The sequence below is a fragment of the Bemisia tabaci genome, chromosome 8, assembly GCF_918797505.1.
Source record: "Bemisia tabaci chromosome 8, PGI_BMITA_v3".
NCBI lineage: Eukaryota > Metazoa > Arthropoda > Insecta > Hemiptera > Aleyrodidae > Bemisia > Bemisia tabaci.
Window position 1 is genome coordinate 13,146,433 of NC_092800.1, and position 27,993 is coordinate 13,174,425.

At 38.5% G+C, this 27,993-nt stretch overlaps 1 protein-coding gene across 3 annotated transcripts; it reads left to right on the top strand.

Moving 5' to 3' along the window:
- On the top strand, positions 1–24,199 carry LOC109034261 (juvenile hormone acid O-methyltransferase). Of its 3 annotated transcripts, none has more exons than XM_019047312.2 (5): positions 1–206; positions 10,173–10,572; positions 11,779–11,911; positions 20,315–20,462; positions 22,238–24,198. In XM_019047312.2, the coding sequence occupies exons 2-5, from the start codon at positions 10,187–10,189 to the stop codon at positions 22,405–22,407; spliced, it is 837 nt and encodes a 278-aa protein (XP_018902857.2). In that variant the 5' UTR covers positions 1–206; positions 10,173–10,186; the 3' UTR covers positions 22,408–24,198. The 3 variants fall into 3 exon arrangements, with proteins under 3 accessions (XP_018902857.2, XP_018902872.2, XP_018902866.2); XM_019047327.2 differs by lacking the exon at positions 1–206 and adding an exon at positions 7,108–7,238 and having other exon boundaries at positions 22,238–24,199; XM_019047321.2 differs by lacking the exon at positions 1–206 and adding an exon at positions 7,539–7,560 and having other exon boundaries at positions 22,238–24,199.
- Positions 24,200–27,993: the final 3,794 nt, after the last annotated feature.

Sequence of the window (27,993 nt, forward strand, 5' to 3'; positions counted from 1 at the left end):
GGGTAACAAGTGCTCCTACTCCACAGGTGGCGCCCGGCTTTCCTCACGCATAGACCATCTCAGCTCAAACCGCGAATCCCGACCCACCCAACGGATAATTTTAGTACTCAGTCGTTTTGAATCACACGCTCGATTGCTCTCGAGACCGCTGCCAAGTGTTGGAAAACCTTATTTTTATATCATTTTTCCCGCCGTTTTGTTCCGAGGTGAGTTGTGAATGCACATTTCAATCGTGAGTAATCAACTTTTCCCCTCTTCTATGTTTTTGCCCGTGGGAGACACGTGCTTGACCACATTTTTACTTCATTTTGCGAAAAGAAACAACTATCATTGTGATGTTACGCGGTTTGTATCATACTACCCTGGCGATACACCTACGATGAATGGAATTCACAGTATAGATTCCTACTTCGATTGCCGTGTTTTGGGTGATAATACAAACTCACATAATGCTTAGGTTTTCCTTGCAAAAAAAAAATAAATAAATAAATGATACAATCTTATGGCAGCAATGCGGTGTATACCGGTAGTTCCTTTTTTGCGAAATGTAGTCCACTTACTTTGCATCATGGAACTGCGCTTGCATCAGTGCATCGCAGGCAGTTAAGATGTCGGCGAAGATATTACAACTTAACTGTTTACCATAAATTAAGTGAATTAAGATCAATACTAATGAAATTCTTAAGACGTATAATGTCTTCTTTTAGTTGACATTATTTTCACCCCCAAATTAGAACCGTTTGAATTTTCAGATTTTTCCCGAAAGATTGAAAAGGTTGTAACATTCTATGCAACCTATCAATGCTAATGGTTTCTTTTTATTATTTTTTATTTTTTATAACAAAAAATCGGTCTAATAGGATAAATTCAACCGCGGGTTAGCCTGATCACAACGAACATTGCCCAAAATATTTGCACCAGAAATCCAAACTACATTCTGACTTGAAATTTTGTGAACACCCTTTTTAACCCAGGAAAAATTCACAGAAAAGTTGATAGATGTGCGATGACTTGTTAGACTACATTTTGTAATGAGGAATTACTATTTCCGGTACCTTCATTTTTGAAACCATCAATGAGCCGTTACTTTTCCCAAACAGATAAGTGCTTTCACGGATTAGCCAGAAATAGCAGTTCCTTCACTGCAAAATTTAGTTTAACTTTTCTTGAAAGTAAAGTATACCATTGAAAAATACAACTAGGTTGATTTCGGGAAAATTGTTCTAGTTCAGGTCACCCTTGTAGATTCATCGGTCCCTGTCCCTAACTTACGTACACAATCACTCCATGCAAATACAGAGTGTCCCGATAACGATGATGTTCTTGTGCATTCAAGTGGACAGCGTCAAGAGAAACAGTCTAATCTCATCTTGAAGTGAACCTACTATAATAGAACACCATTTTACTTCTGATAAAATTCTATATACTTGATATTTCTACTGGGTGAAGTACAACTTTTAATTTGTAGACAAATTGAAGAAATTTGACCCATTAAGAACCTTGTACTATCTCTTTTTTTTTCGACCATAAAGTTGCAAAAATCTCAAGAAAATACTCTATTGAGTTTCTGAAGGAGGCCATAATTATGCTCAAAAATTTATTTTGGATCAAAACGTGTAGACCAACTTTATAGTTTGAACCAGAATGAACTTGCGACTTGATACTGATTCATAAGCGGTCTCAGTAAAGCATCATTAACAGTGCTATGGAATGACATCTTTTTTTTCTAAAACATTCCAACAACGCACCTATTAGCAATTCATCACAGTTTTCCTTGTGTGTAGAATGTAACGTCTAACTGAATTGATTGATTTAGCTTTTTTGCACGAAATTTTTTATCGTCAGTTTCTGAGGACGGATTTAAATTCCATTAATTTTTTTATGTCTCTAATCGTAAGTTCCCCGGCTAAACTATTCAGTGCAATTTAGTTTGTGTGTAAAATTTTGTGCCGAACGTATTTGCACGGCAATCAATATTTTACCTTTGACTGCATGCTAAGAATGCGCCCCTTCCAAAAAAATAATTTAATTTTCCATTTGAACAGCATTCAATATTCTTGTCCAAATCCTTGCCTTCACCTTAGGTACATCTTGCACTACAGCAAGAAAAAATTCAGAGAAAACTTGACATTTTTGCTAATATTGGAAATTTAAATCTTTTAAAGTAAGTTTGATATTTCTCGAGGGAAAATAAAATTACCATAGAACCGATGGAAAAAGTAAGGTAGATTCTCATGAAAAGCGATTAATGGTATAAAAATAAATACGCGAGCCTTAGGAACGGCGAAACTTCACTAATCTGGTATGTTGACAAGGTCAGCTTTTACCGTAAAAGTTGGCCTTGACAACATACCAGACCAGGGCACAAGTTTATGCGACTCTGAGACTTTGTGATGAGTTCAAAAGTATTTTATTCTTCACCGCAGTGTCATAAAGGGGAAAAATTGTCATTCTCGTAGCTAATCTTTATTCCGCTGCATCGCGATGTCAATGACCTCTCTGATTTCATTTTAACCTCATTTTGCAATTAGGAACCACTGTCTCTGGTTCATTAATAGAGGAACCTATCTGCATATGAAAATTTATGGCACATACGTATGTTGTTTCTGTAATGAACCTGAAATAGGACCTAAACCTATTGCAAAATTTAGTCCATTTATAATGTGTGACCGTCTAAGGAGGCAAAATTTTCAAGATTGCGTTTTCATTTTCATTGCGTGGCTTCCCATTTGAAAAATAAAGTGAGACGGAAAGTCTGCAACGCCGCAATGGGATATGTGGTTTGGGAGTTTCACCATCGAATAAGTGTTTCATTTTTTTGGATGATTTACGGTACGGTAGAGGGTCATTCCCCTGTGCTCTAATGATCCTGTTCTTACGCGATTGTCTCCTTGGTCGCAACATGACATTAGATGCATAAAATCAACCAGATCAATATCACAAAAATGTTTGCCGTGTCTCTTTCCGATCAGGGAAGAGATTAAGAACCGTATCTACTCAAACCATGCTGAATCACTCTCCAAGTTATATAATTGTCTTTTTCTCTTTGGACGAGCTCTGAGTCCTAAAAATGAGTAATTTATAAACATAAGTTACGTAAGTGTAAGGACTGCTGCAGCAGATAACGCGAAAAATAATAATGTTCAGGCTCATCCAAGAAGTTTCGGAGTTCCAGAAGTTCCGAGGGTAGTTTCCCCTGTGCGGGTGGTGGGACGTTGCCTAATGTCTTATGTTAAAGTACCTACTTACAGGGAAATCCGTGAACATTTTTCCTCCAATTTGTCAGAGAATTTTATTCGCTGTTAGTTTAAAAATTATCAAGGAATTTCAGAAGAAAGGATTCTCGACTTTCCTCAAAAATAAACATTTTATCGAAGAAAGTTTGGCAACTCTTGAATGTACATACCTATACGGCGTTCTTCCTTAGCACGGCAGTATACATGCGGATGATCCAGATCGTAACTGGAACATTGGAATGAAAAATAACATCATTAATCTGATCACTTAGAATTGTAACAAGGTGGTAAAATAGTGTTAACTTTTCACCAGTTTGCAGGAAAAACAAGGCCAAAAATCAATCAGAGTGGACTGCTTAACAGAAAGAACCAAGCACATCATATTGCAATTTAATGGCAATTTATTGTTTACACGAAAACGTTTGTGCGGATTTCGTGCAAATTCAGTGAAATCTCCATGGGCGAAGCAATTCCTTTAAATTTTCAAAGAAATTCGAACAACGTCTCTCGTAAAAAAATTAATTGCAGTTAAATGGAATAGCTGATGTGCATGGTTCTTTCTGTTAAACCGGTCCAGTCAATTTTGAGCTCCAATCGTAGTACAGTAAGGAGGTTCAGCTCCGGCAGATGCATATTGGAATATTATTTTACCACCTTATTACATACAGTTCGGGCAACGTTTCTTAGTGGTTTTGTCTTGCCTAGAATCGTATTTCGGTCATACTTTTTCCTGTCATGAACATCTGCTCTCAAACATTTTTTTCGTGAGTAGGTGTGTGTCAAATAAAATTTAAATTTCGTTGAATAGTATAAAATGACGGGGTCGCTAGTTGTTCCTAGTTTAACTATATTGCTGGTATTAGTCCCATAAAGTCCAATTCCAGAATTAACGAGGCCTAGATTGCACTGTCTGGCACGAACCGTAAAGCCATTCCATTTCTCGAATTTTCTGAGCAAAAGAAGAAAATTTTGTCGCAACTTTACATCAGGAATAGGTAACTTGTGCGCGAAGGTTCTAATCGAAAAATTCGTTCTCATTCATCAACTTATTTTATTCCTTTGTGCCGGCCATTTGTCAGTTATGGTGATGGTAACCTTCTACAAATTACGTAAGGCACCAAGGGGAGTCAAGAGGTGACTTATGAAGGGAAGGAGGGGGGGGGGGGGTCGCCAAGCGATGCCTTACGTAAGGCAAGATACCTACTTGAATGGGGCGAAAAAAGACTTGTTGTTTTTTGAAAACAACAGAATTTTCCAATCATATTTTAAACTTATCTACTATTTAAAACATAAAACAGTTTGCAATTTTAAACATAAAACTGCAAATTTTTTCAATGTAACTACGATTTTCCTTTATGGCATTCATGCGCGTTTTTCAAATAAGCACTGCGCTCAGCGTAATATTTACCAGAATAAATTGGGATTACTTAAATCAACACAAATTTATTTCAGCACAAGTTCTCGACCACTTACCTGTGTCTTCTTTTAACAATAGGAATATTACAAGGTAGACGTGGGGAGGGGGCAGGGGGGGGTGGATTTCAGAGAGACAAAAAGAGAAGAACAATTGGACGTATTTATGCTAAAAGGAACTATGTGCATAGGGTTTGCGTTGGACATAGTTCCTTTTAGCATAAATACGTCCAATTGGGAAAAGTCCCTTAAGTAATTACGGACTATCCCATGCTCAGTGACTACCAGAATGATTTTTTTGTGGAAAAATTGTTAATAATATTTCAAGGTACCCACGATTTGACCATAGTTATTCTGCCCTCTCTCCCTCTCCGTCCAGTATCCGAGCTGTGTCTCGAGAGATAATTTTGTGATTTTTTAAGAGATTTTCATGTTTCTTTTTTTATAAAAAAGTTTTTAAAAGTGAATTTCGAGGTAGGAACATTACAACATACTGATATCATGTCTTTTTTTTTGGTTTTTTGTTTTTGAAAGAAAATTCAAAATTGTTCACATGCCCGTGAGATCCCGTGTTTCCTGTCGCAGTCCAATGCGGTTGCGTGTGGCAACCGCGCGTGATTCCGCGAGTAAGGCGTGATTATGAATGGCGGTGATTGCCGTTACGTAAGCCAGTGCTTGTTAATGCAACCGCTCAGCAGACAGGATGAGGGGGATATAGAAAATAGCACTGGAGAATCTGAGTTGAGTCACTGCGCTCTGCCAACGAACACACCCTTCTTTCGCGTGGGTAAGTGGTTCAGCAGCGGGCACGCCGCCGCGCCGGCCGGTACGCTTCAAAATGCTGCTTTAAGAAGCTTCCTTGATTGTAATTTTGTCGAAATTCTTCACCATACATCTAGACCTTCTTGGGGCAAAATTTCACAAAAAGGAACCAAGTTACAGAGTTAGAGTAGGACTGCGTTAAGCAGAAAGGAACCATGCCACATCAGCTATCGCCAAATTTACTTATGCATTTTTAACTTTTTACGTGAAAACGGTCGTGTGGATTTTTGTGGAAATTTCAGAGAATTTTCTGCACAACACGAAGCGAATTCCTTAAAATTTTCACAGGCTTCCGCACAAATTTTCTATCGTAAACATTTAAATTGTCCAGTTTAATTTGGCAATAGCTGGCGTGGCTTGGTTCCTTTCTGCAAAACGCGGTCCAATAGAGAAAAATGGTTACAATAAATTATCTTCTTCAATAACACTCAGCGGAAGAAATTAAGTTTCACTCGATATTGCCGGTGAAACTGCGAGACACCTACGTCGGTTTCATGGGCACAAATGGGGGAGGGGGGTGTTTTTTATCTACTTATGCTTATATGAATGAATCTATCGGTGAATAAGGATTTAACAAGGGATCAACTCCCTGAAACTGAATGAAATATTCTATGATGCAAAACTTAAAGAGCCTGGCAACTTACTGCCCTACCAAAACGGTCCCAAAGAGACCCATAAAATTCCAATGGATCCCTATGGGACTCATGGGGCATGGGTCGGATCATGGGGCATGGGTCTCTATGGGGAGAGTGCAGAGACCAACAGGACCCATGGAGCAGTCGGAGTGACTGCAGCGACTCAGATGGTTACCTTAGATTCATCAAGGATTCCCATGGGAACATATGGGCCAGTTCTAGATGGGTTACCATGGGAGCCCGTGTAATATTCCAATGGCATCGTTTGACGGGGTTCAATTTTAAAGATTTTATTGGCAACTTGGGAGGACCATAAATCAACAAAGTTCCTCACTGAACTTACTTAAAAATGGACCGAGTTTAACAGAAAGGAACCAAGCCACATCAGCTATTGCCAAGTTTAACTGGGCAATTAATTGTTTTACGGGAGAACGTTTGTTCGAATTTCTTTGAAAATTTTTAAGGAATTTGCTTCGCACCATGGAGAATTTTCACTGAAATTTTGCACGAAAATCCGCACAAACGTTTTCGTGTAAACAATAAAATTGCCCAGTTAAATTTGGCAATAGCTGATGTGGCTTGGTTCCTTTCTGTTTAACGCAGTCCAAATAGCTATCTGCAAAAATTCGCAATCATATTCATGTAGAAACAATTTTTGAAAAATTGTCGTTTTCAAAATAGGTTTGCCATAGAATTCTAATTTTTGTGAGCTTCAGGTTTGGAAAAAAAAAAAAAAAAAAAAAAAAAAAGCAGGTCGGATCCCAAAACAGGAAAGTTTTTTCCCCCCTAGCATAGATTGTGCATCAGTAATGGAAATTATGCATTGGAAACTCACTGTGGTCAAATAGTTCTATGTTCCACTGTTCAAGTGTTTATTTACAGTCGCACCAACAGCCTTGATTGCCATAAGGCTATAACACTTCTTAAACGTAATTGCATGTTCTTTTACATAATCGCGACAACTCAATGGCTCTCAACGCTTACCCGGCCATTACGATTTTTCTCGAAATTTGGCTCATAGCCAGTCAGGAGGTGCCAACCGTGCTAAGTAGGTACAGACACATACTCCTTCTACTCCTTCGTGACTTGCATCCATAGCCGTCAGGGATTTTCTGCAAGTTCATTTTCACAGGTAATCCTTTCTTAACGCGAAGTCAGATTATAGGTCCGAAATAAATTGATCGCTCTTTTAAAATCTTCGTCGTGGAATCTCCCCGACTGTGTTAGTGTTCAATGGACCACTGAAAGCGTTAATTTACTCAATTTTGAAAGTGTCCAATAATTTTGCTAGTTTTTTCCAAGGATCACAAACTTCTTTACACTGATTCCTAGACCAGCCGAATCAAGGCTACGTGCTAAAATCGTACAGCTTTCTTCGTGTCTGCATCTGTTTCCAATTATTCTCCAAACATGTTGAAATTTTTAATCTGGAAGCGTTATCAAAAGGATTTCAAGTATGTAGTGTCTTAAAATGTTAGCCCTCTAATTTAATTATTTTAAAATCAAGTTTCAGTTATGAACACTCATAATTGGCTGGAAACCGAAATTGAAATGCAAACCACCGCGTCCTATGAAAGCTTTGATGAACATTCATTTTCATGCTTATGTGTTTGTTTAATCCTTTTGTTGGATCATATGGGAGCCACATTACGTCACTCTGGTAAAAATTGGCGATAGGAGCTATGTTTCAAAATACCATAGGAGTACTTATAGCCGACTACAGAAGGCTATAGAAAATCATATAGCTGCCTGTAAAAAGCGAAAAAAATCATACGACCGGGCTATACGAAGCGATAACAAATTATGCAGCTGGGCTATAGTTCCTATCGCCGGTCTTTACACTTTATCGCCTGGTTGTTGCTTTATCGTCATCGGGCTATAAAAGGGTAGAAGAAATTATGTAGAAATTCGTGTGCTTTGTAAATCCTTAAGTTTGTACGGAATCACCTTAATATTTACAAAACACACATTATATTTTCCTTTAATACATATTTTTTTCATCAACTAAAATGAGAATAATCTATATAGAGTGTGCAAACAATTCAAAATCATGAGTTGAAAAACGCTGATTCCGCGAGATTAAATATTAGAGTCTAACATAGAGCGGTGAGGCGACGCACTGGCGCCTACAAACCTAACAGGGATACTTCACGCATTGCGTAACGCGTGATGTATCCCTGTTAGGTTTGTAGGCGCCAAAGCGCGTCTCGCGCTAGCTGCCCGCCTGCCGCGCCGCAGCGTGCCACGGCGCTTGAAGCAACTATTTCACACTATAGGTATTGCGCAGTATTATACGAAATTGAAGGCGCTCCAACATATGAAGTATGACAGGTATCCTTCAAAAGTACGGAACTTTCCTCGCAAATTAAATCAATATACTACGGCCCAAAAAGAGAGCGGTAGTCCAAAAACTCACTAAGTCCTAGCATCCGTAATTAGTAATGTTTAGCATACACTTTATCGCCTGGCTGTTGCTTAGTAGCCTTCGGCTATTAAAGGCTATTAGAAATTTTGTAGCCGGCTGTAGAAGCTATTGGAGATTTTATAGCCGGCTTTAGGTCTATGGTATTTTGGAACACAATTTCTACTGCCAATTTTTACCAGGGCAGAATCGAGTAGTCAAAAGAGGAGAGAGGAGGCAAGGTTTTTGTCCTAGCTGCACTTTTCTCACGCATCTCCATGATGCAACCACGGTATACTGCCGTGCTAAGGAAAAACGCCGTATGAACCAAATTGCCTCTCAGAAATTAAATCTTTTTTAAAGACGCTATGAATATTTTTCCTTAAAATTTTCAGACACTTCAGATCGAATTACGAAAAAAATGCTCAAAAATAATCTGGAAGGAAACTTTTTGCAAATTTTCCGGAAAATTCGTAATTTGTTGAGAGAGATTTGGCAACGTCTGAAGGCTCATATGGCGTTTATTCTTAATACGGCAGTATGGGACTTCAGTTTCCCTTTCGGAGTCTCTTATACACGAATTATGTTTTTATCGCTGTTAAATCATGTATGCATGCTCTATAACTCGACAAAAAAAATCGAGTCATTAAGGTGTGGTTGTATTGTTCAAATTGAGACTGCATTTCTTCTGCAATGATTGTTTTTACGTCCTTTGAAGAACTGGACATTTTTTTCCTCTTTCGGTCAGTGAGTTGGAGACTGCACGGATAATTTTAGGGAACGAGAAACTTTAACTATCAAAGTAAGAGTATTTGACTATCTGCCTATGCATTTGATTAAATGCCTGTTTTAACTACTTGTTAGTGACGCCTTGAAAGGAAGGTGGAAGAGGGAAAGGGGACTTTACATTGGAGAGGGAGGTCAAAAATCCGTGAAAACTCCCCACTTAGGGGCGGCTCTTCCATACGTAACGCACTTTTTCTCCATTTTCGATCCCTCCCCTCCCCCTTGTAACACTTTTGTGGCGTAGGTCTCTATCCTATGTCTCGTAAAAAAAAATGGCGTAACACTCTCCTCGGCCCCCTCCCTCCCTAGGGTGTCAGAGGGAGCTCTTAAAGTTGATTTTTGAAGTGATACCTATGCTGCCGTGCCAAGGAAGAACGCCGTATGAACATTCAAGAGTTGCCAAATTTCCCTCGATAAAATGTTTATTTTTAAGGCAATTTATGAATATTTTTCCTTGAAATTTTCAGGAACTTTAGGTAAAATTGCGAACAAAATTATACGAAAAATTGGGGGAAAAATATTCATATGTTTACCAGGAAATTCGTGTTTTATCAAAGGATATTTGGCAACGCCTGAAGGCTCATACGGCGTTCTTCCTTAGCATGGCAGAATACTGCCGTTGTAGAAAAAATGCCATATATGCGTCCTTATTCTGCCATTATTTGCCCGACGAAACAGTTATTTCGGAAAAGAGTCAGGGATATTGTTCTCTTAGCATTTTCGTAGACATTAGACTAAATTATGAGGAAATATTTCTGGGATAACTATATTTTGGAAAGTACATGATAAAAAAAGAGACAAATTTTCAAAATAATATGGACAAAATATGGACCTAATTATCCTCATGACGTCATCAATTTCACGTATGTTTGTTTGCAGATCCGACGTAGACAATGCAGAAAGGAGACCTGTACACGGAGTTCAACGCATCGTCGGCCAAGTACAGAGACATCGCGGCCCTTCTTCGGGACCACGAGTCGCTGCTGCGATGGTCGCAGGACGAGGTGGTGCTGGATGCGGGCTGTGGACCGGGTGACGTCACACACAACGTCCTCCTCCCCTTCCTCCCGGACGCCGCCGTCAAGCACCTCGTCGGCGTCGACATCTCGCCCTCCATGAAGGAGCACGGATACAAGAACTTCCCCCACCCCAAGCTCATCTTCGACACCTTCGATCTCGCACAGGATGACGTCACCAAGCTCACCCAGGACCCCCGCCTCCACGACGGATTCGACAAGATCTTCTCATTTTACGTCCTTAACTGGATTTTTGATCTCAAGTAAGAAATTTTGATCTCAAAGAAGTGAGGGGTTTGGAGGACAAAGCGCATAAATGCAGTTTTTGAAAAAAAATGGAGATATTAATGATTTCAAGTAAAACTATTCATAATGCATATTCTGTGAAAATTCGCTCCCAAATTCCAATTTTTAAGCATTAAAAAGTTGGTTCGAACTTTTTTTTCGCCGTAAGAATCATTGTAATTTCGAAACTTCAAACACGTATTTCTCACAATAGAAAAAACTGCCTCCCATTCGAGGAGCATAGAAACATTGGAAGCGCCTTCATCTCCCCTTGATACGTCACGCTTTGCCGCGCCGTTAGTTTAGTTGCCTAGCCGACCCGAACCCAACATGGGTCACCTGAACTCAAATGAGGTTTCCATTTTAAGGTATCTGCAAAGGACACGATTTCGGCCTAGAGCGACTTCATTTTCGCATGATGCTGAGTGATAAAGGTTAGTTGCCTAGCTGGCCCGAAACCAACTTAGGGCTCCAGAAAAGTATCATTTTTACTCACAAATACCTTTAGCTTCCTGAAGCTTTTACTGAAAGTTGCGTGCATTTAGAGTTTGAGCATTTAGATCAAATACAGAAAGTTTGGAATTTGAAATGAAAAAAAGTGCAAAGCAAATACGACAGGGCTTTGGTTTTTGATACAAAATAAACGGGTTTTTGTGGGTTTTAAACGGAATCTAAGTCGAGCACAGAAACAACTAGAATTAGTCGTCAACTGGTAATTTGTTCGTTATTGGCAATAACTTTTGATGGACTATTTTCTACACGCACCAATTTTCTTACGAAATTTTGACGCGGATGGCCATTGAAGGAAATAGGATTTTGCGGGATTTTCTCAGCTTTCTACTCAATAGGTTGATGAGCGGATGTCAGAAACAATTCCAAAATGGCAAAGAATTTGCTTCAACGGTTTCGATTCCATCGTTGTTTTGTTCACACAGAGGGAAAAAAAGTTTGGTTCATTTTGAACTTAGTCAAAAATCAAGAAAAAAAACCTGTATGTTTTTTAGTATTCCAAGCGATTCTTACGATCCGGCCGAACATGATAGTGGGAAAATGTGTGACTAAACATGCGTGATTTTTTGCATTCTATATTTTCAGCCGTTTTCGATTTCTGTCTTCTGAAAATTCTTGTCATGAAAAATCATTCTCCAAAAACTGAGCGGTTGCGTTTGAATATCTTTTCACAGGTCAGCACTGAACAAAATCTACACATTATTGAAACCCAGAGGACAAGCACTGTTCATGTTCCCAGCGAATAGACATTACCAGAGGACCTACGTTGAAATTCAACAAAGGCAGCCCTGGTCAGATATCCTTCAAGTAAGTTTTTAATTTTGAGCTTTTTGATATTACAAATTCATGAGATTGCTCAAATATTGTGAAGAGATTGATTAAATTGTCACGTCTATTCATCTCGTGCAAAATGATGTGAACATGTAGCGACACACGATTCAAAGGTTATCAATATGACCAAAAGTTATCAGGCAGGATGAACTTGATTGTAGATTGTTTCAAATAAATTGTTACCTAAAATAGCCAACTCTGCCACCCCTCCTCCCCCCCCCTCAAAAAAAAATACTTCGTGCGAACGCTTTTAAATAATTATTGGTTTAGGTCACTTATAATAGATTCTTTAAGGGCCCTCCCCCCCCCCCCCCACTAGAGTCCATTAAGATATCCTCTCTTTTCATGACTGTGCATTCATTAAAAAAGTCTCGCCACCAAATTCGTAGAAATACTTAGAAATAAAATGAACTATTCTTTAAAGCAAATTAACTATCAATTTAAGTAGATAGGATGGCTAACTGTGGAACATAATAGTTTTGATTTCCCTGCCAGCGTAACGCAAAAACCGATGATTTTCCTTACACTGCTAGAGGCGCTTACATATAGGATCCCCAGCAGTTTCTGACACTGATGACATTGGTTTTGCTTGAGAGGTAGTAGCTCTCTCAAATTTTTAGTGCTTCCTCCGAAGTCTCGCGAAAAATTTTTTTCATGGGAAACTGGTGTGATGTAATGAACTCTACAGACACACGTGGAATTATGTAACGTATTTACGCGACTCTTGCCTGCTGCTGTCAAAAAATTCAGCGTGACTGACATCATGCGGTATGCCAATGGTTTGAGTAAAAAATAACGCATGATCGTACCATTCTATCGACAAATCTTCTCTCATTATATTTATTTTTTGAGGAAAAAACCGTAGCATTAAAACTTTTAGATCGTAACTTTTAAAAATTAAAGAAAAAATACCTACTAGTTAGGCATTATGTTGAGTTTGGATTTCTTTAAATGATTAGAAACGTCGGTGGAAAGTAGAAACTTCGCTAAGAGGATAATTTGTCTCTTTACATAAACCAGTGATAAAATACTTGGAGGAAATGACAGGCCCGGTACTCTCGGTAGGTTACTGAATCAACGTTAAAATACTCAATGAGAATCCGTCGACTGTTCCCCTATTCCTATCCTTGGTCTTGTTTAAATTGACGTTATATTTTAAACTGAAAATATTTCCATTGATTCAATGGCTGCAAAATGAGGGTGGAAAGTATTAGTGCAAGCGCTTGTATTAAAGATACAGCTTGTATGAAGCGGCCTAAAACACCCTGTATAACTCGATTTTTAAGTTTCAAGCAATATATCAAGGAAGTGAGATAACTAGAAAAACAGAAATTTCAGTTTTTTTTAATTTATTCAACGAACTTCAGGCTATACAATTCAACAATTTTAATGCAGATTCTTAATCTTATTTGCAAGACTTCCTTAACAACTGAAACAAAGTTGACGGGAAAATAGGGACAATTAAAATCAATCATGTCCCTTTTGTTTGTAAGTTGTGCTGTGTGTAGAGACTTTGGGTGCGAGTAGGTTGTATTTACAGTTGTACTCCCTTCGTAATGTAACTCTGCAGCTAGATGGGTTTCAGTAGCTAATTAGAAAAAAAAGAAAAGAAAACAAGAAAACGGAGAAAATGTTTTTTGGTCCTGACTCTGCATTTGCCGGTATAGTTGAAGTTGCGTTGAACACTGCATTGGCCTTAGGAAGATCCTATTGAAAAAATTCAAACAAATAACGTGTCAATTTATTTAATGAAAAACCAAATCCAGATCGAAGTATACTTATATCGAATGCAAAAAAGTGTAATTTTAAGATTTTCTTTTGAAACTTCATTCTCACTCTATGGAAAATATTTTCACCCGTAAATTTGAGAAGTACTTTTGCTAGGATGTCACTGGAAAATATGAATTTCCACAAAATGCTACGTGTAATCAAATTCTTGTATTTCACGGAATATTTAGTAAATTTGACTCACAATTTTGCTGAGATTTTCTCACCGATTTTCAAGAAAGCAATCATTCGCGCCTTTTATCGATCGTACATTGCAATTAGTAGTCGTGATAATTGCGTGAAATTTTTTATTGAGAAAAAAGGGCAAAATCGAAGTCGGTGATAACATTCAATTAAGAGATAAAGATAATACTGCCGTGCTAAGGAAGAGCTCGGTGAGCTATTATACGTTGCCATATTCCTTCCATGAAAAACGAATCGACAGGGAAAATTGTAAATGTTTTTCCTCAAATTTTTCAAACAATTTCATCCCCAATTTACCCTAAAATATCTGAATGTTGAGGAAAAATATACATAACTTTTCTCAAAAATGCATTTTTTATCCGGGGATATTTGGCAACACTCGAATGCTCATACGGCGTTCTTCCTTAGCATGGTAGAATACAAAATCGTTGAATTGTCACCAAAAAGATAAACCTTACCTTAGCACCATCCGCATCCTCCACAACCGCAACCACCCCATCCACAACCTCCCCAGCCTCCGCATCCACAACCACCCCAACCACCGCAACCACAGCCACCCCAACCTCCACACCCACAGCCACCGTTCCTATTGCAGTTCTTGATCAAGGCACAACCCTGCAACCAAACACAAACCATTTTAAGTCAAAGAAATCAGTATCAGAAGGCTTTTATATCTAATTATATTATTTTTGTAATTCTGACACAATCTCATGTCAGGGACAGTGGCGTGGCGTGCTTTGCGATATATCGATTGATACGCCACTCAAACCTATGAAAAAAGATCGATTATCAGGGTGTTCGCAACGAACACCTTAGTAATCGATTCTTTACCACAGCTTCAAATGGCGAGATATCGATAATCGATCATTTACGCCACGCCACTGGTCAGGGAATCATAATCAGCGCTCACGATTTATTTTGTAGCTGATACAAATATACTATGCCTACGTACTAGAAGGAATATTATTTCATAACGTGCTACGAGATCAATGCACAAATAACTCGAATCAATCAATCGAAGAACAAAGATAAATGAAAGAATAAAGCTGATGTGGAAAAATTCTGTGTAAATCGCGTTGTTTTCAAAATTTCTGAGGAAATTATAATTTTCATGAGGATCATTGGACATTTTTCAGGAAATATTTTTAAATGAGCAGAAAAAATTGGAAACGAATTCAGGAAGAAATGTCTTCTCACAAAAATTGGAACTGCTAGAACCAAGCAGATTAGTAGTTCAATCTCCTGTAGCAATTATTGAAGTTTTCAAATGAATGTGAAAAGTAAACTACCATAGTACAAACCTGAACATAAGTCGCTAGCATAGCAACGACAACGAAGAGGAAGAAAAATAACTGTCCATTGGTTTGAGCCATCTGAAACTTCTGCTGTCAAATACAGGGACTAAAAAGAAAGTTTTGAAAGTGGAGTTATTCTCGGCAAATATGAATAAAGAGCTGTATAAGACTTTGAGCTGCTTGGAATGCACTGTGATTAGAGCAGGAACAACTCGATATTTAAAGAAGCCTCCATAGGTATCCTCCATAAAATCCCAATCAATTTCAAGATAAAAAGTCAAAATGAAATTCGCAAGTGTTCCTCCAAACCCCCAGTAACATCTGACTGCTAGGAAAAATCATCCTGAATGATTAATGGAAACACTGCCTCGTGCTTTATTTTTACGCCTCTAAACTCCTGGACTGATTTGTCACTACATGTGCCCTGATAAAGCAATGAGAACAACCAAGGGGCATACTTAGCATAAATTTTTGGTGACGGCTGTGAAAGCATTACTGCGTGTCAATCTTCGCAAATTGTGCCGTTTTAATCAGATGATAAAAAGAACAAGCTGCGCTAAGCTGGCTATAGTTAATGCGACAACCCTTATCGAGTGCAATTGATACTGACAGATTTTTAGATGTTAATTTCTGTGAACGAAAATCAACTTATTGGCATAATGAGTTGAGTTCTGTGGACATCGCTTTCCGTGAGCGTGTCGTGGGTGGAAGTCATTCGCGGGAAATCTAGCAATTCAGATGAGAACTGATAATGATGATTCGCCAATTTTTGCTTATGTTTATGTTGATTCGGATTTTCATGGGAGCTTAGCAATTACTTTCCCGCATCTGGCTCTCACACCCACGCATTCTTTCGATAACAGTTGTTCATACAGCTGTTGCATGTATCGACGGCGTAAGTCCGCAACCATGTATCTCGTTTGCAGAGTTTGAAAATCTCCGCTCCCATTTTATTTTTTTAAATAAGAAAAAATTGACAGCATTTCTTATAGTTTTCACAGATTTTCCCCGTATCGAGAGGAAAAATCACGGCATTTTTTAAGAATTGCCGTTGAGTAGTTTATCATTTAAAAAGTAGAGTATGACAGGGAGTTTGCGACCGGTACTCCAGGATTGCGCGAAAGGGCTAAGAAAATATATGAGGATTACGCGAAAAAGGTACAAAGATTACGTACGTAGGAACCTTAAAACCTGCTACAGGAATGCGCAAATTTAAAATGAAATTAATTTCAGGTAGAAGTTTGGCAAACAGGAAACAGTTGGAAAATAAACGCATTTTTATGTCAACGCTAGTTTAGGTTAATTTGTTGACAAGTCATCGATGTCTTACCTTCTGATGATAAATGAAGTGAAAAGATTAAGTAATGGTCGTGGGTATAAAGAACTGGCCTAACTTTTCTCGGAAAAAATTATTTTATCAGGAGAAACGGGGCAACGTTGGAATGCTCATAAGGCGTCGAAACTCAACATGGGCCATTTAACCTCTATTATGCAATACCGCGATTACTCTAACGCGAGTTTGAATACTCGCGCCAAAAACAGTGCAGCCGGTGTTTAGCGTATATTAGCGCCTGCAAGACTTGAGGAATACTTCACACATTGCGCCAAACAGTGCGGTCGGCGTAGAGCCCCTATTAGCGCCTACAAGACTGTATAAATACTTCTCGCATTGCGCCAAAACCCAGTGCAGTCGGTCAGTTGGCATGAATCGCATATTAGCGCCTGCATGACTGTAGGAATGCTGTAGGACTGCGGGTCACCATTCTTGACTTTCTGCTCCAGTTTTTACCATAATTAAAAGGAAAAGTGCATCCTCATTGTAACAATTCAGGAACTCGGATGATATTTAATTTATTTTTGGTTACAGTAAAAGAAAATGGAACGAACAAAAATATCCCGTCCAAATTTTCGATACTTTAATTTGAAATCATCTAGGTAAATTCGCGGATGATTTTCAGAAATACTCGTACTGCGTGTAGCTTTTTTTAACATATTTATTAAAAATAAAATATAAAAGTGGTGCATAACGTTGCAATGCGAGACAAATATCGACGGTGTACGTCGGCAATCACATGACTCGTTTGCGGTGTCTGAAAATCTCCACCTCTATGTTATTTTTTTAAAAGGGAACAAATTGACATCATTCCTTGAAGTTTTTGCAGAATTTTCTTCGCATAGAGATAAAAAAAATCGCGGCAGTTTGAAAGAATTGCCGTTGAGTAGTATTCCGTATAAAAAATTAAGTATGACAGGAAGTCTGTGACGTCGCAAACCGAGTTATAAGATTGCCGACGTATTCCGTCGATATACCCTTTCGGGTACACCCGTCGGGTTTTGAATCCATTCATCTCTTAAAAAATTGAATATGGATGTTCTAAGATTTTGTACGTGTAGTTTTGCTCAATATTTGGTGGCCGCGTAGCGGCCACAGGCCCCTAATTCGCTTTTTAAATGTCTATAAAAGCTCTCTGGACCATTTGTGCTACGAGGGCTAACCATGGAAGAAAGGCATGCCCGTAAGTGAGGAGGGAGTGGAAACTGAACAGTCTTCGGCGATGTAGTTATCGACCACTAACTACCAAGGTTGCCAGTTTAGCGTATCCTCGTTGAATATTGAATATTACATGTGAGTTTTCAGTACCAGGAAAATTCGCGCATTCCTATGCGTCTCCAAAAAGGTAAGAAAGGGGGCATTGCATTCGCGCAATCCTACCGCAGCCTCTGCGACGTCGCAAACCGAAATACGTGGTTGCGGGCTTGTACCGTCGATATGTGTTTTACTAAACTCCCCTAGTAGGAATCAACATGCAACGGAGTTCTTGCATTCATTGGCGGATCCAGCAAATTGGCAACATTGTCTTTTCTCCATTTAAACCTATGGAAATGTATCGAATCTTGGAGGGGCCAGGTGTTCCGACAAGAATCGATTATTTTGCATATGTTTAAATGAAGGAAATCCGGTGTTGCCAAATTACTGAATCCCCCTCTGCTTGCATTGGCCGGAGATTTGCGATTTAACCACTCTATCCTTCGTAAAAACTTCGCGAAAAACACGATGGTGCCCCTGGTTCTCGCTGAACAAACTTTTGAGCTCAAATCAAGCTATCAAAGTTGAGATCGTACTTAATAGGGGGGATCGATCGCCTCCGTTATCGTGACTGCCCACCTGTTTAACCAGTCAAACCTCCAGGCTTAGATATCGGGGGCAAATGTATTAGTAGGATGCCGCCGCAGCTGTAGCCTTAGCGTTCCCTCACAAAAAGGTAACAAATCCAGGGCCGGACTAAGGGGGTGGCCACATGGGCCGCGGCCCATGGCGGCAAATCAATTGTGGGCGGCAAATTTTGCAATTTTTTTAAACGTAGGTATAAAAAAATTCGGATTTAGAAAAAAATTTACGAACGAAAAAAGGCGACAAAATCTCTAATTTTCTGAGAGTACAGTAATTTCTAATTGTGTCGTATTTCAGTGATACAAGAGATAACACCTTTAATTAGTCGAGTTAAGATAGAAACCAAACACGCAATTTGGCCTGGAACGGCGCGACTTACCTAGAGAGAAATGATGACGAGGACTTGAGATGAAAAGGAGAAACCCTCGGCGCGGCAATCGGCATGGAACACATATTAGCCCCTACAAGACTGCACGAATACTTCACGCATTGCATCAAACAGTGCGTTCATTGCGGACAGCGTGAAACGGATAGCGCCTACAAAAATGCATGAATACCTCACGCATTGCGGAAAACACAGTGCGATCAGCGTGAAACGGATAGCGCCTACAAGACTGCGTGAATACTTCACGCATTGCGTCAAACACGGTGCGGTCTGCGAGGCACGGCGGCGGAAGTTAAAATCATTAATCCACATTTATGTTTGTTCTTTCATAATTTTTTCGTTCATTTCTTATGAATGGAAGGCCTTGTCCACAAAGAAATAGATTTGCGAAACTTAAATTTCGCGCAAAATTCCGTGAACTTTTGCTAGTAGTGTTGACAGGGCTTTCCCAAAAAATGTGTTCAACACGAGTAAACGCGTCTTATGCATCCCTCCCCCGCTGGCACGTTCATTTGATGGTTTTCATTGATGTTTCAAAACGAATGAGAAGGGGGCGGCAAAATACTAGCGGCCCATGGGCGGCAAGTAGGTAAATCCGGCCCTGAACAAATCAAGAATTCTGTCAGAAGTCTGCATTTTTTTTCAAAGGGGTAACCTTGCCTATGCATTTGCTTCCTATCTGTGCATGGAGAGTTTGACTGGATATTAACTCACCATAACGTACGCAATTTCTCCATGACGGCCTTAACTTTGAGAGCTTTTTTTAAGCTTGGGAGTTCGTTGCATGCGAAGAAAATTAGCGGCGCCATCGTTTTCTCGCGAAATTTTACACTAGATAAATTACGTATATCACAAATCCCGGTGGCATGCAAAAGCTGCAGTAATAATGGAGGTACACAGGAATGGATCACTAGACAAGGTACGAATTTCAGCATTCTGATACATGGTTTTCCATCAAAATTTCACACAGAACACGATGCGTACAACGAAAATGACTGAAATCAACTCCTAACGAAGATATTTAATGATTCTTGATGCATGAATTCAAACCCCCTGCTCATAAAAACTGAATGTTCAACGTGAGTCACATCGCACGCTAAACGTTATCATGACAGTCTCTGCGATATAAAAATCTGGCAACCTCAATCTTGACGCTTTGGTTCAGTTTTAGCAAATTGCTCATAGTTTAAACAACACAGGGTGGGAAATGAACATTGCTCGATTGAAAAGCTTGCCAAAACCGTTGTAGTGCGCGATTTGCCTCACACAGAGTATTGTGTTTCTTGCGACCGGGCAATTCAAATTTCCCGTATCCAATGTAAAATTAAAACGTTAATATCCAAGTTAGAAGTTGATCTCAGTAATTTTTGATGCAAGAATCGTGTTTTACATGAAATTCTGGTTAAGTAATATGTAACAGGATTCTTAAATTCATACCTTGTTTAGTGGTCCATTTGACAACGCAGCTCATTGTTCAAGCCCGAAAAATTCACCCTCTTAATATTATTTTATGAGTTTTCTTAAACTTCACCTCAAAAAATCCACTTGTATTTCAGGGTCTCAAACGGGAGATTTCACCGTATTTCTACAGCAACGACCCTGCTGGAGAATTCACAGAGCTCCTGAAGGAAGTAGGATTCAAAGTGAGCGTCTGTAAATGTGTCGAGACCGAAGACGAATTTGAAAGCTTGGACGTCCTAAAAAGTGAGTATTTCAAAAGTCAGCTCCATTAAAGTTTTCGATTGATTTGGTTCATCCGAGATGGGGGCCGCCGCCCCCGCCCCAGAAATTTACCTCGCCCCTCCCAAGAAACGCGAGAAATTTTGCTGAGTAAGCGCGTGACACCTTTCATCATTGAAATGATGATTCGATCATTTTGTGGGTGAAAAAAACTCAAAATTGCTCTTGCAACGATTCAATTTTTCAAAATTTTCTAGGGGAGGCTCCCAATACCCCCCTCAGAGCCAGATGAATCCCCGAACCCTTCTTCGAAACTGGTGGTACCCCACAGATCCCCTGGCGGGTCGTTGTTTTTGTGCCCCTAAGACCCACCCTTGATGAAATGCCCTTCCGCCCCCCTCCCCACAAAAAAATCCTAGTTCCGCCTATGCTTCTTTACAAACTGATTACGGTAGACGCACTAGCCGTATGACAGTAAGTTGTAATTTTATAGCCAACGTGCGCTTAAAAATACAGAAAGCTGGACATCATTACGCTTCATTCTGTCCACAGTTCATGGACACCACGAACAAAAATCTGAAATTAGTGTGTTCAATCTATCCACGTCCGGGGACTCCACGAACACCTTAAATCTATATTAGGTGTTCGTGGAGTCCACGAACCAAGTTTTCACACATTACTCAAAGCTATGCTTACGCATGACTTATGATAAGGACTTGCAACTTTTGAAGAAGACTTTAGACTTTTAAACTGGAACTTTTAAAAACTTGGATCTTGTACAAACTTATGCACGGTGCCAAAATTTACAGTTATTTGAAATTAAATTTGTATTCGTGGAGTCCACGAACGTGGATAGTTTGAACATACTAATTTAAGAATTTTGTTCGTGGCGTCTATGAACTGTGGACAAGATGAAGCGTTACCGGAAAGCTCCTGCAGAGGGAAAAAGCTCACATGAGCATAATTTTCCCTCAAAGGGATACGCTGTTTGGTGCAACCTTAGTTACAAAAAATTACAACTTACTGTCTTACGACTAATGCGTCTACCGAAATCAGCTTATGAAACTGCCCTGCCAAGGCTCATACGGAGCTGTCTTAATAATAATCGCTCACTAAATGGCGCAAGTTTACTCGCCGCCAGCGACGCACTGAGAATGGGTCCAACTAGACCTGAACGCGTCTTCGGAAGCGGATCCAGCAACTTGACAACACCGGATTTCCCCCATTTAACATACATACATAAAGTCGCTTTTATAGCGCCGCCTCGCGCTCTGCGACGCCCAATCGCCATTGCCCTCTATCCTCCCAGAGATCATCAGGCAATTGGCACCTTCTGATCTCCTCCTCCACCCCTTGTCGCCAACCTTTCACAGGACGTCCACGCCGTCGCCTTCCGGGAGGAACCCAATCGAAGACCTACATTATTCCCCCATTACCATTTCCCCCATTTAAACCTATGTTAAATAATCGATTCTGGTCAGATCACCAAGCCCCTCCAAGAATCGATACATTTCCATGGATTTAAATGGAGAGAAAACGATGTTGCGAATTTGCTAGATCCGCCTATGGCGTCCTGAATGGTCGTAACTAGTGTTGCACCAAATAGCGTATCTCTTTGAGGGAAAATTGTGCTCATATGAGCTTCTTCCCTCTGCAGTGAGATTCCCAGTTTTATGGATTTTTAAACGCGCGTTAGCTAAACAATCACAACGTACTATCTTATGCCACTTTAGGCATTAATTTCTCAATTTTAAGCACATGACTTGTTTTCAAGTGGGTTCGTCCTTCAATTTTTGCAGAGTTGATCGAGTCATTGGATAAATACAATTCGAAGATACCCGCCGAACTGAAGGATCAGTATTTGGAGGAGTGCACGCAAATCATGAGAAAGGACAACGCCCTTAAGGAGTTGGATGGTGGTAGAGTTATGGTGCCGCATAGGAGGCTCATCGCTCTCATCGAAAAATGAGAGAAAAGTGTTTCAGAAATTGAAAATATTACATCAATCTGTGCCATAGAGAAAAAGTGGACTATTTCTTGACCACTCTCTCGTCTTCTGCCGGAAAGACACCACTCGAGTTTGGTGCGATTTAAAGCTAAAATGTGATTTAATTCTGTTAAGAGTACACACTTTTTCGATAAAATTCGTGATTTAAAGTTTTACGGCATGTTCTGACATTCACAGTCTCAGGAGGGGGAGTATATCGACGGTGTAAGTCGGCAATCGCATAATTCGGTTTATGACGTCGCAGACTTCCTGTCATACTTCATTTTTAAACGGAAGACTACTCAACGGCAATTCTTTAAAACTGCCGTGATTTTTTATCTCTGTGCGTAGAAAATTCTGCAAAAACTTCAAGAAATGATGTCAATTTGCTCTCTTTTAAAAAAAATAACAAAGAGGTGGAGATTTTCAGACACCGCAAACGAGATTTGTGATTGCGGACTCACGCCGTCGATATGCTTTCATCATGAAAATGAAAATTTATCTCTCCTTTTTTATCATCTGTAATTTCCAAAATGTAATTATCCCAGAAATATTTTCTCATAATTTAGTCTATGTCTAAGAAAATGCTAAGAGAGCAATATCTCCGACTTTTTTCCAAAATAACTGTTTCGTCGGGCAAATAATGGCAGAATAAGGACGCATATAAGGCCTTTTTTCTACAACGGTAGTATTCTGCCGTGCTAAGGAAGAACGCCGTATGAACATTCGAGAGTTGCCAAATTTCTCCGGATAAAACATGTATTTCTTTGGAAAGTTATGCATATTTTTCCGTGAAATTTACAGATGTTTTAGATCGAATTGCGAACAAAATTATCTGAAAAATTTGACAAAAATATGAACAATTTTTCCAGTAAATTCAATTGTTATTAAAGGGGATCTGGCAACGTCTAAAGGCTCATACGGCGTTTTTCCTTGGCACGGCACTATTCATCTTGTGTTCCACGTGGAAGTGATAGGTTAGTCATCGTCAAAACGCGGTTGGTATCAATCGACTCCAACAACAACGTGCCTTGACCATGGGAATGGTCAATTGATCATTTTGACAAGAGACCTCTATGATTTTCCTTCGAGCAAGTATATACACACATTATGCTCACTGTCACGATATAGGACGGTAGGCAGGGATAACATAAGGTGTTGTCAAAATTATGACATGACGTTGCTCCGGATCAGATATCATTTTGTCAACATGGTGCTAGTTTGACCTCAGTTCAGGTGCGGTAATATGTAAGGGTCGTATTGAAGATCCGATTTCTTTCTCTTCCGTCTTTTTCCGTTTCAATTCATTGACTCAATTTTTATGATCATATGATCAGAGATGAGTCTGACGTATCTTAGGATTTTCGGAAAAAATGAAAATAGCTATGATTATATCCTGTTTCTTTTTCTTTTTTCCTTTTTATTTTCTTAATAGTTTGAAAAGTATTGCATTTGTCTAAGATCCAACCAACAATAAGTGAGACTCGATCTAATGAAAGTTCTATCTGGACTATGCTGTCAGACCTATTGTAATAACTCACCATGCGAACAAATGGCAGAGTTCAATTAGATTCACCGATATAGAGAAGAGAAATATTTACGTCAGTTGTTAATAATTTAAATTCTAAATCGAGGCTGAGATCCTCCGATCTATGTTTTTCCCCATTAAAATACTGCAATATTAATCCCATGTTGATATCAGCCTGATCATTGACTGTACTGCCTTCAATTTTTATAATTAAAAAAAGAATAATAATGTATCAAACTTGTGTTTTTCTTTGTCGTGTACGTAATTATATTTTGATTGAAGCAGATTCGAGAAATAATAAGTACCTAACTCTCGATTTGAGCGAGGAACGAAAGAAAACAATTGGCTCTATGATAGCATTGATGGCGCGGAGCGCCTTCAGGGGGTTGGACCGCGTAGCGGTCAGGGGCATAGCCCCCTAGTATTTGACTATTTGCCTAGGCATTTGACAAAATGCCTAATTTTACTATTTGCCTGCGACATATCCATTGCAGTGTTTGAAAATTTCTTTCCTCCCCCTCCCTCCCTTTGGCACCAAGTTTTACGAAAATCCGACGAGCAGGAACCGAGATAGCGTTTTAGGCCACGCCCGCCACCTTGGTTTTTTCGAAATTAGACTAAAAATTCGAATTTAATCGATGGAATGGGAGCCGATGTATCAATTTAGGCTACGTCCGCCGCGCCGTCTTAAATTTTTCAAATTCAGAAAATTCAACTTGAAACGCATCATACCCAAAATCTAAGCTCAGATTCGGCTTCCTCGTGAAAAATCGATGCTATTTCATGTATCATGTGTTACCATAGCATAAAGAAAAGAGGGTAATCGTAGGCGTAAAGATTCTATCAAAGCCGGCCGGTATGCGGAAGTAGGCACAGAATTCAAACGTTTGAGCTACGCCGCCAGGCGCCAGGCGCCAAGCATTTGGTTCGTCCGTTTCCGAGAAAACAAACTTCTTCTTATTACTCATCAGCTGACCCACTCCGAATCACCCATGTTGCCACGTCGGACTGATATGTTAGAATCTACACGCCTACGTTAATCTCTTTCCTTCACGATATGGTGACATATGATACATGAAATTGCATCGATTTTTCACGAGGAAGCCGAATCTGAGCTTAGATTTCGGATATTATGCGTTTTAAGTCAAATTTTCTTTTATCTATTTTAAATCACTCAGGAAAATTTGCGGAAGCTCATTGGAATAACAGTGTGTATTCTTTTAAAAACATTGATCAAAAATAAAACATTGACGGTATTTGAATCCATTAATCTCCGAGATAACTTGAACGCGGTTGTTTCTACGACTTTTTACGTATGTTGTTTTCTTCCGCATTGGTTGTCGGCAGCGTAGCGGCCAAAGGCCCCTGGTACTAATAATAGTTTTCAAAATCAATGTTTTTCTACATTCAAAATTCCAAGGAAATGGCAGAAATTTATCAATTGTCACTAATGTTTTAACAATGTTTCATGTCAATTGTATGCTGTCGTTAAGCTAAACATCCCAGGTTTAGCAGTAGGCTAGACATGCACTATCTTTAACACCATGTCAAAACTTCAGTACTTTGGAGGGGTAATTTTTTTATTTTCTATTCTACATAATCTCACTTGTTCAAGTAAGTATCCTGGGATTATTTGTCCAATGCTAGAAGCACTTCAGCCAATCATAAAAATAATCCTAGTTTGAAAATTTTGAATTGATTCTCGACATGAAAAGAAAAAAAGAAAAAATAGATGAATAAAATGCAGTTATAAATAACAACGAAGAGATATTTAATGAAGTATAAAAATTAAAATGAAGTGACTGAATTAAAGTAAAAAAATGAAAAAATTGCAAGAAATAAAATAAAGTAAGTAACGGTAAAATACAGGGAAGAAATAAAGAATAAATAATCAAAGAAAAATAATATTAAGTGAAGAAAAAACAATAAAGTAAAACATTAAAATTAAGTAAAAAAACAAAGGGAAACAAATTAAAATAAAGTAAATAAATAAAAAGAAATAATCAAAGAAAATTTTTTTACGTAAAGGAAAAAAATAAAGTAAAAAATTTAAAATGAAGTAACGAAATAAAATAAAGTAAAAAACTGAAATAACGTTAAAAAATAAAATGAAATACAAAAATTAGAAAAATGAATGAACCAATCTTAATATTTAATTTGAAAAATAGAATGAAATTGTGAATCAGCCACTGTACTAATTGCGAGGGGCGTTGGTTCATTTGAAAGGTGTTGTTCTCAATGCTTCGGGAAAACTATAAATTATTTTCTGGGGTTCTTCCCCGATTTTTAAATCCCTAAAAACTCATAAATTGGATGAGGGGAAGTGGGGGTTTTTTGTTTTTTGTTTTTTGTTTTTCGGAAAAGTTTTGTTGCTACGCATCTTACTTTACTGTTTGCTGTCTTTTTATCAGCTGTTTTCATTCAACAATCATCATTAAGTGAGGTTACTTCCAACACTCAACTGCCATCAACTTACATTTTTCTTTTCCCGCGTTTTTTTTTTTACGGTTTTTCATGATTGGTTCCATCTTTTTCCTATTGCCAATTTTTCCTCATTAAGGCAATAACCTCCAAGTTTTTTTTCTCATTTAACTTTTCACGCTGTTTCTTTTCAATGTGTATAAATATGTTTATTATTAATTTCCATTTTCATTTCATCCTTTTTCTTCTGATTTATTTTTTTTAATTTAAATATTGAACTTTTCAGTTATGATTTTGTTAAAATAATAATAATTTTTACTAATTTTAATTTTAAATTTAACAGTTGTTATGAGTGAAATTTTCAATGACCGAGGCGGTCGTCCTCCAAAACGTGGTCGCGTTTTCCAGAATTCTTCGCATGTTCGTTTAGTGAAGCAAGAACTTAACTCTGTTATTAGTATAGAAAATCAAAGTTTCATTTCTTCATTTCGGAAGTATAAAATTGATGATCAGAACTTTGATGAAAATTTTGTTACCAAATTTTCAGTCGGTTCAATGAATATAATTTGTCATCATTGTGATGCTCGCCATTTTCAGGGTGAAATGTCCAATGGTCATTTTAATAACTGCTGCCAAAATGGCTTAATTTCTTTACCGAGTATTCGGACAAATACCGATTTGAAATCATTATTTTTATATTCTCCAAATTTCATAAAGCATATCAGAAATTATAATAGTGCTGTTGCTTTTGCCTCTTTCTCTGCAAATCGAATTGATATTCCGGGTGATGGACCTTATTGCTTTAAAGTTCAAGGATCCATATATAGGTAAGTTTATTTAATATTTACCGTTACGTAACGTACTTTTTTCAGTTTCTCAGTCCGTCCCTCCCTCCTTCCCACCCCTTAACGCATCCGGAATGCAGCTGCATTCCGGACCATGGAACCATGGAACCATGAAAAAAAGAACAGCAAAAATTAAAGACTCAAAGGGCAACGGGGTAAGAAAAAAGAAAAATTATTACGTAGCGCAATTGAATCGGTTTCTGTTATACGGGCGTAAGTCCAAAAATTTCAAAATCGTTTTTTTTGCATTTTCAGCCTCCTTTAGGGTACATACACATTTTCTGAAAAGATGGCGGAAGTCCTATGTATAGAAGCCTGTGGAATAGGGGGGGCGAGTTCTCAAACTCGCGCATTTCTAAAGTTTCTGTAACTTTTTTCTAATAAATGAAGAACATTTGTATTGAATTTGCATCTTGACCTAGCTGTTAGGTGATATAACTTCTTACTGTGCATTGATCACAAAAAATACATGATTGAAATTTGAAAACTTGGTTTCAACACTTTTTTAAATGAAAATATCCCATGTCACCTTCATTAATTTTGGAAAAATAGGAGTAATTATAGAAAATTTAGGCCTTTAAATAAATTTAAAAACATATAATAACTCCCTATGCTATATAAAAGAAAAAAACCATGTGCTACATTTTTCAAACTTACTTTAATATTAGTTTTTTGGCTTGAAACTGTCTCAGTCATCCTTCGTTTTCTGGTATAAGGGCGTAAGTCCCAAAACTTAAAATTAGCCTAAAAGGGTACTAAAATTTTTCTGAGCCA

Excerpts from the sequence above, each read along its gene's own strand:
- LOC109034261 (XM_019047312.2), top strand. The coding sequence starts at position 10,187 with ATGCAGAAAGGAGACCTGTACACGGAGTTCAACGCATCGTCGGCCAAG. Across the intron at positions 11,912-20,314 it reads CCTGGTCAGATATCCTTCAA|GGTCTCAAACGGGAGATTTC; the intron begins GTAAGTTTTTAA and ends CTTGTATTTCAG. Across the intron at positions 20,463-22,237 it reads AAGCTTGGACGTCCTAAAAA|AGTTGATCGAGTCATTGGAT; the intron begins GTGAGTATTTCA and ends CAATTTTTGCAG.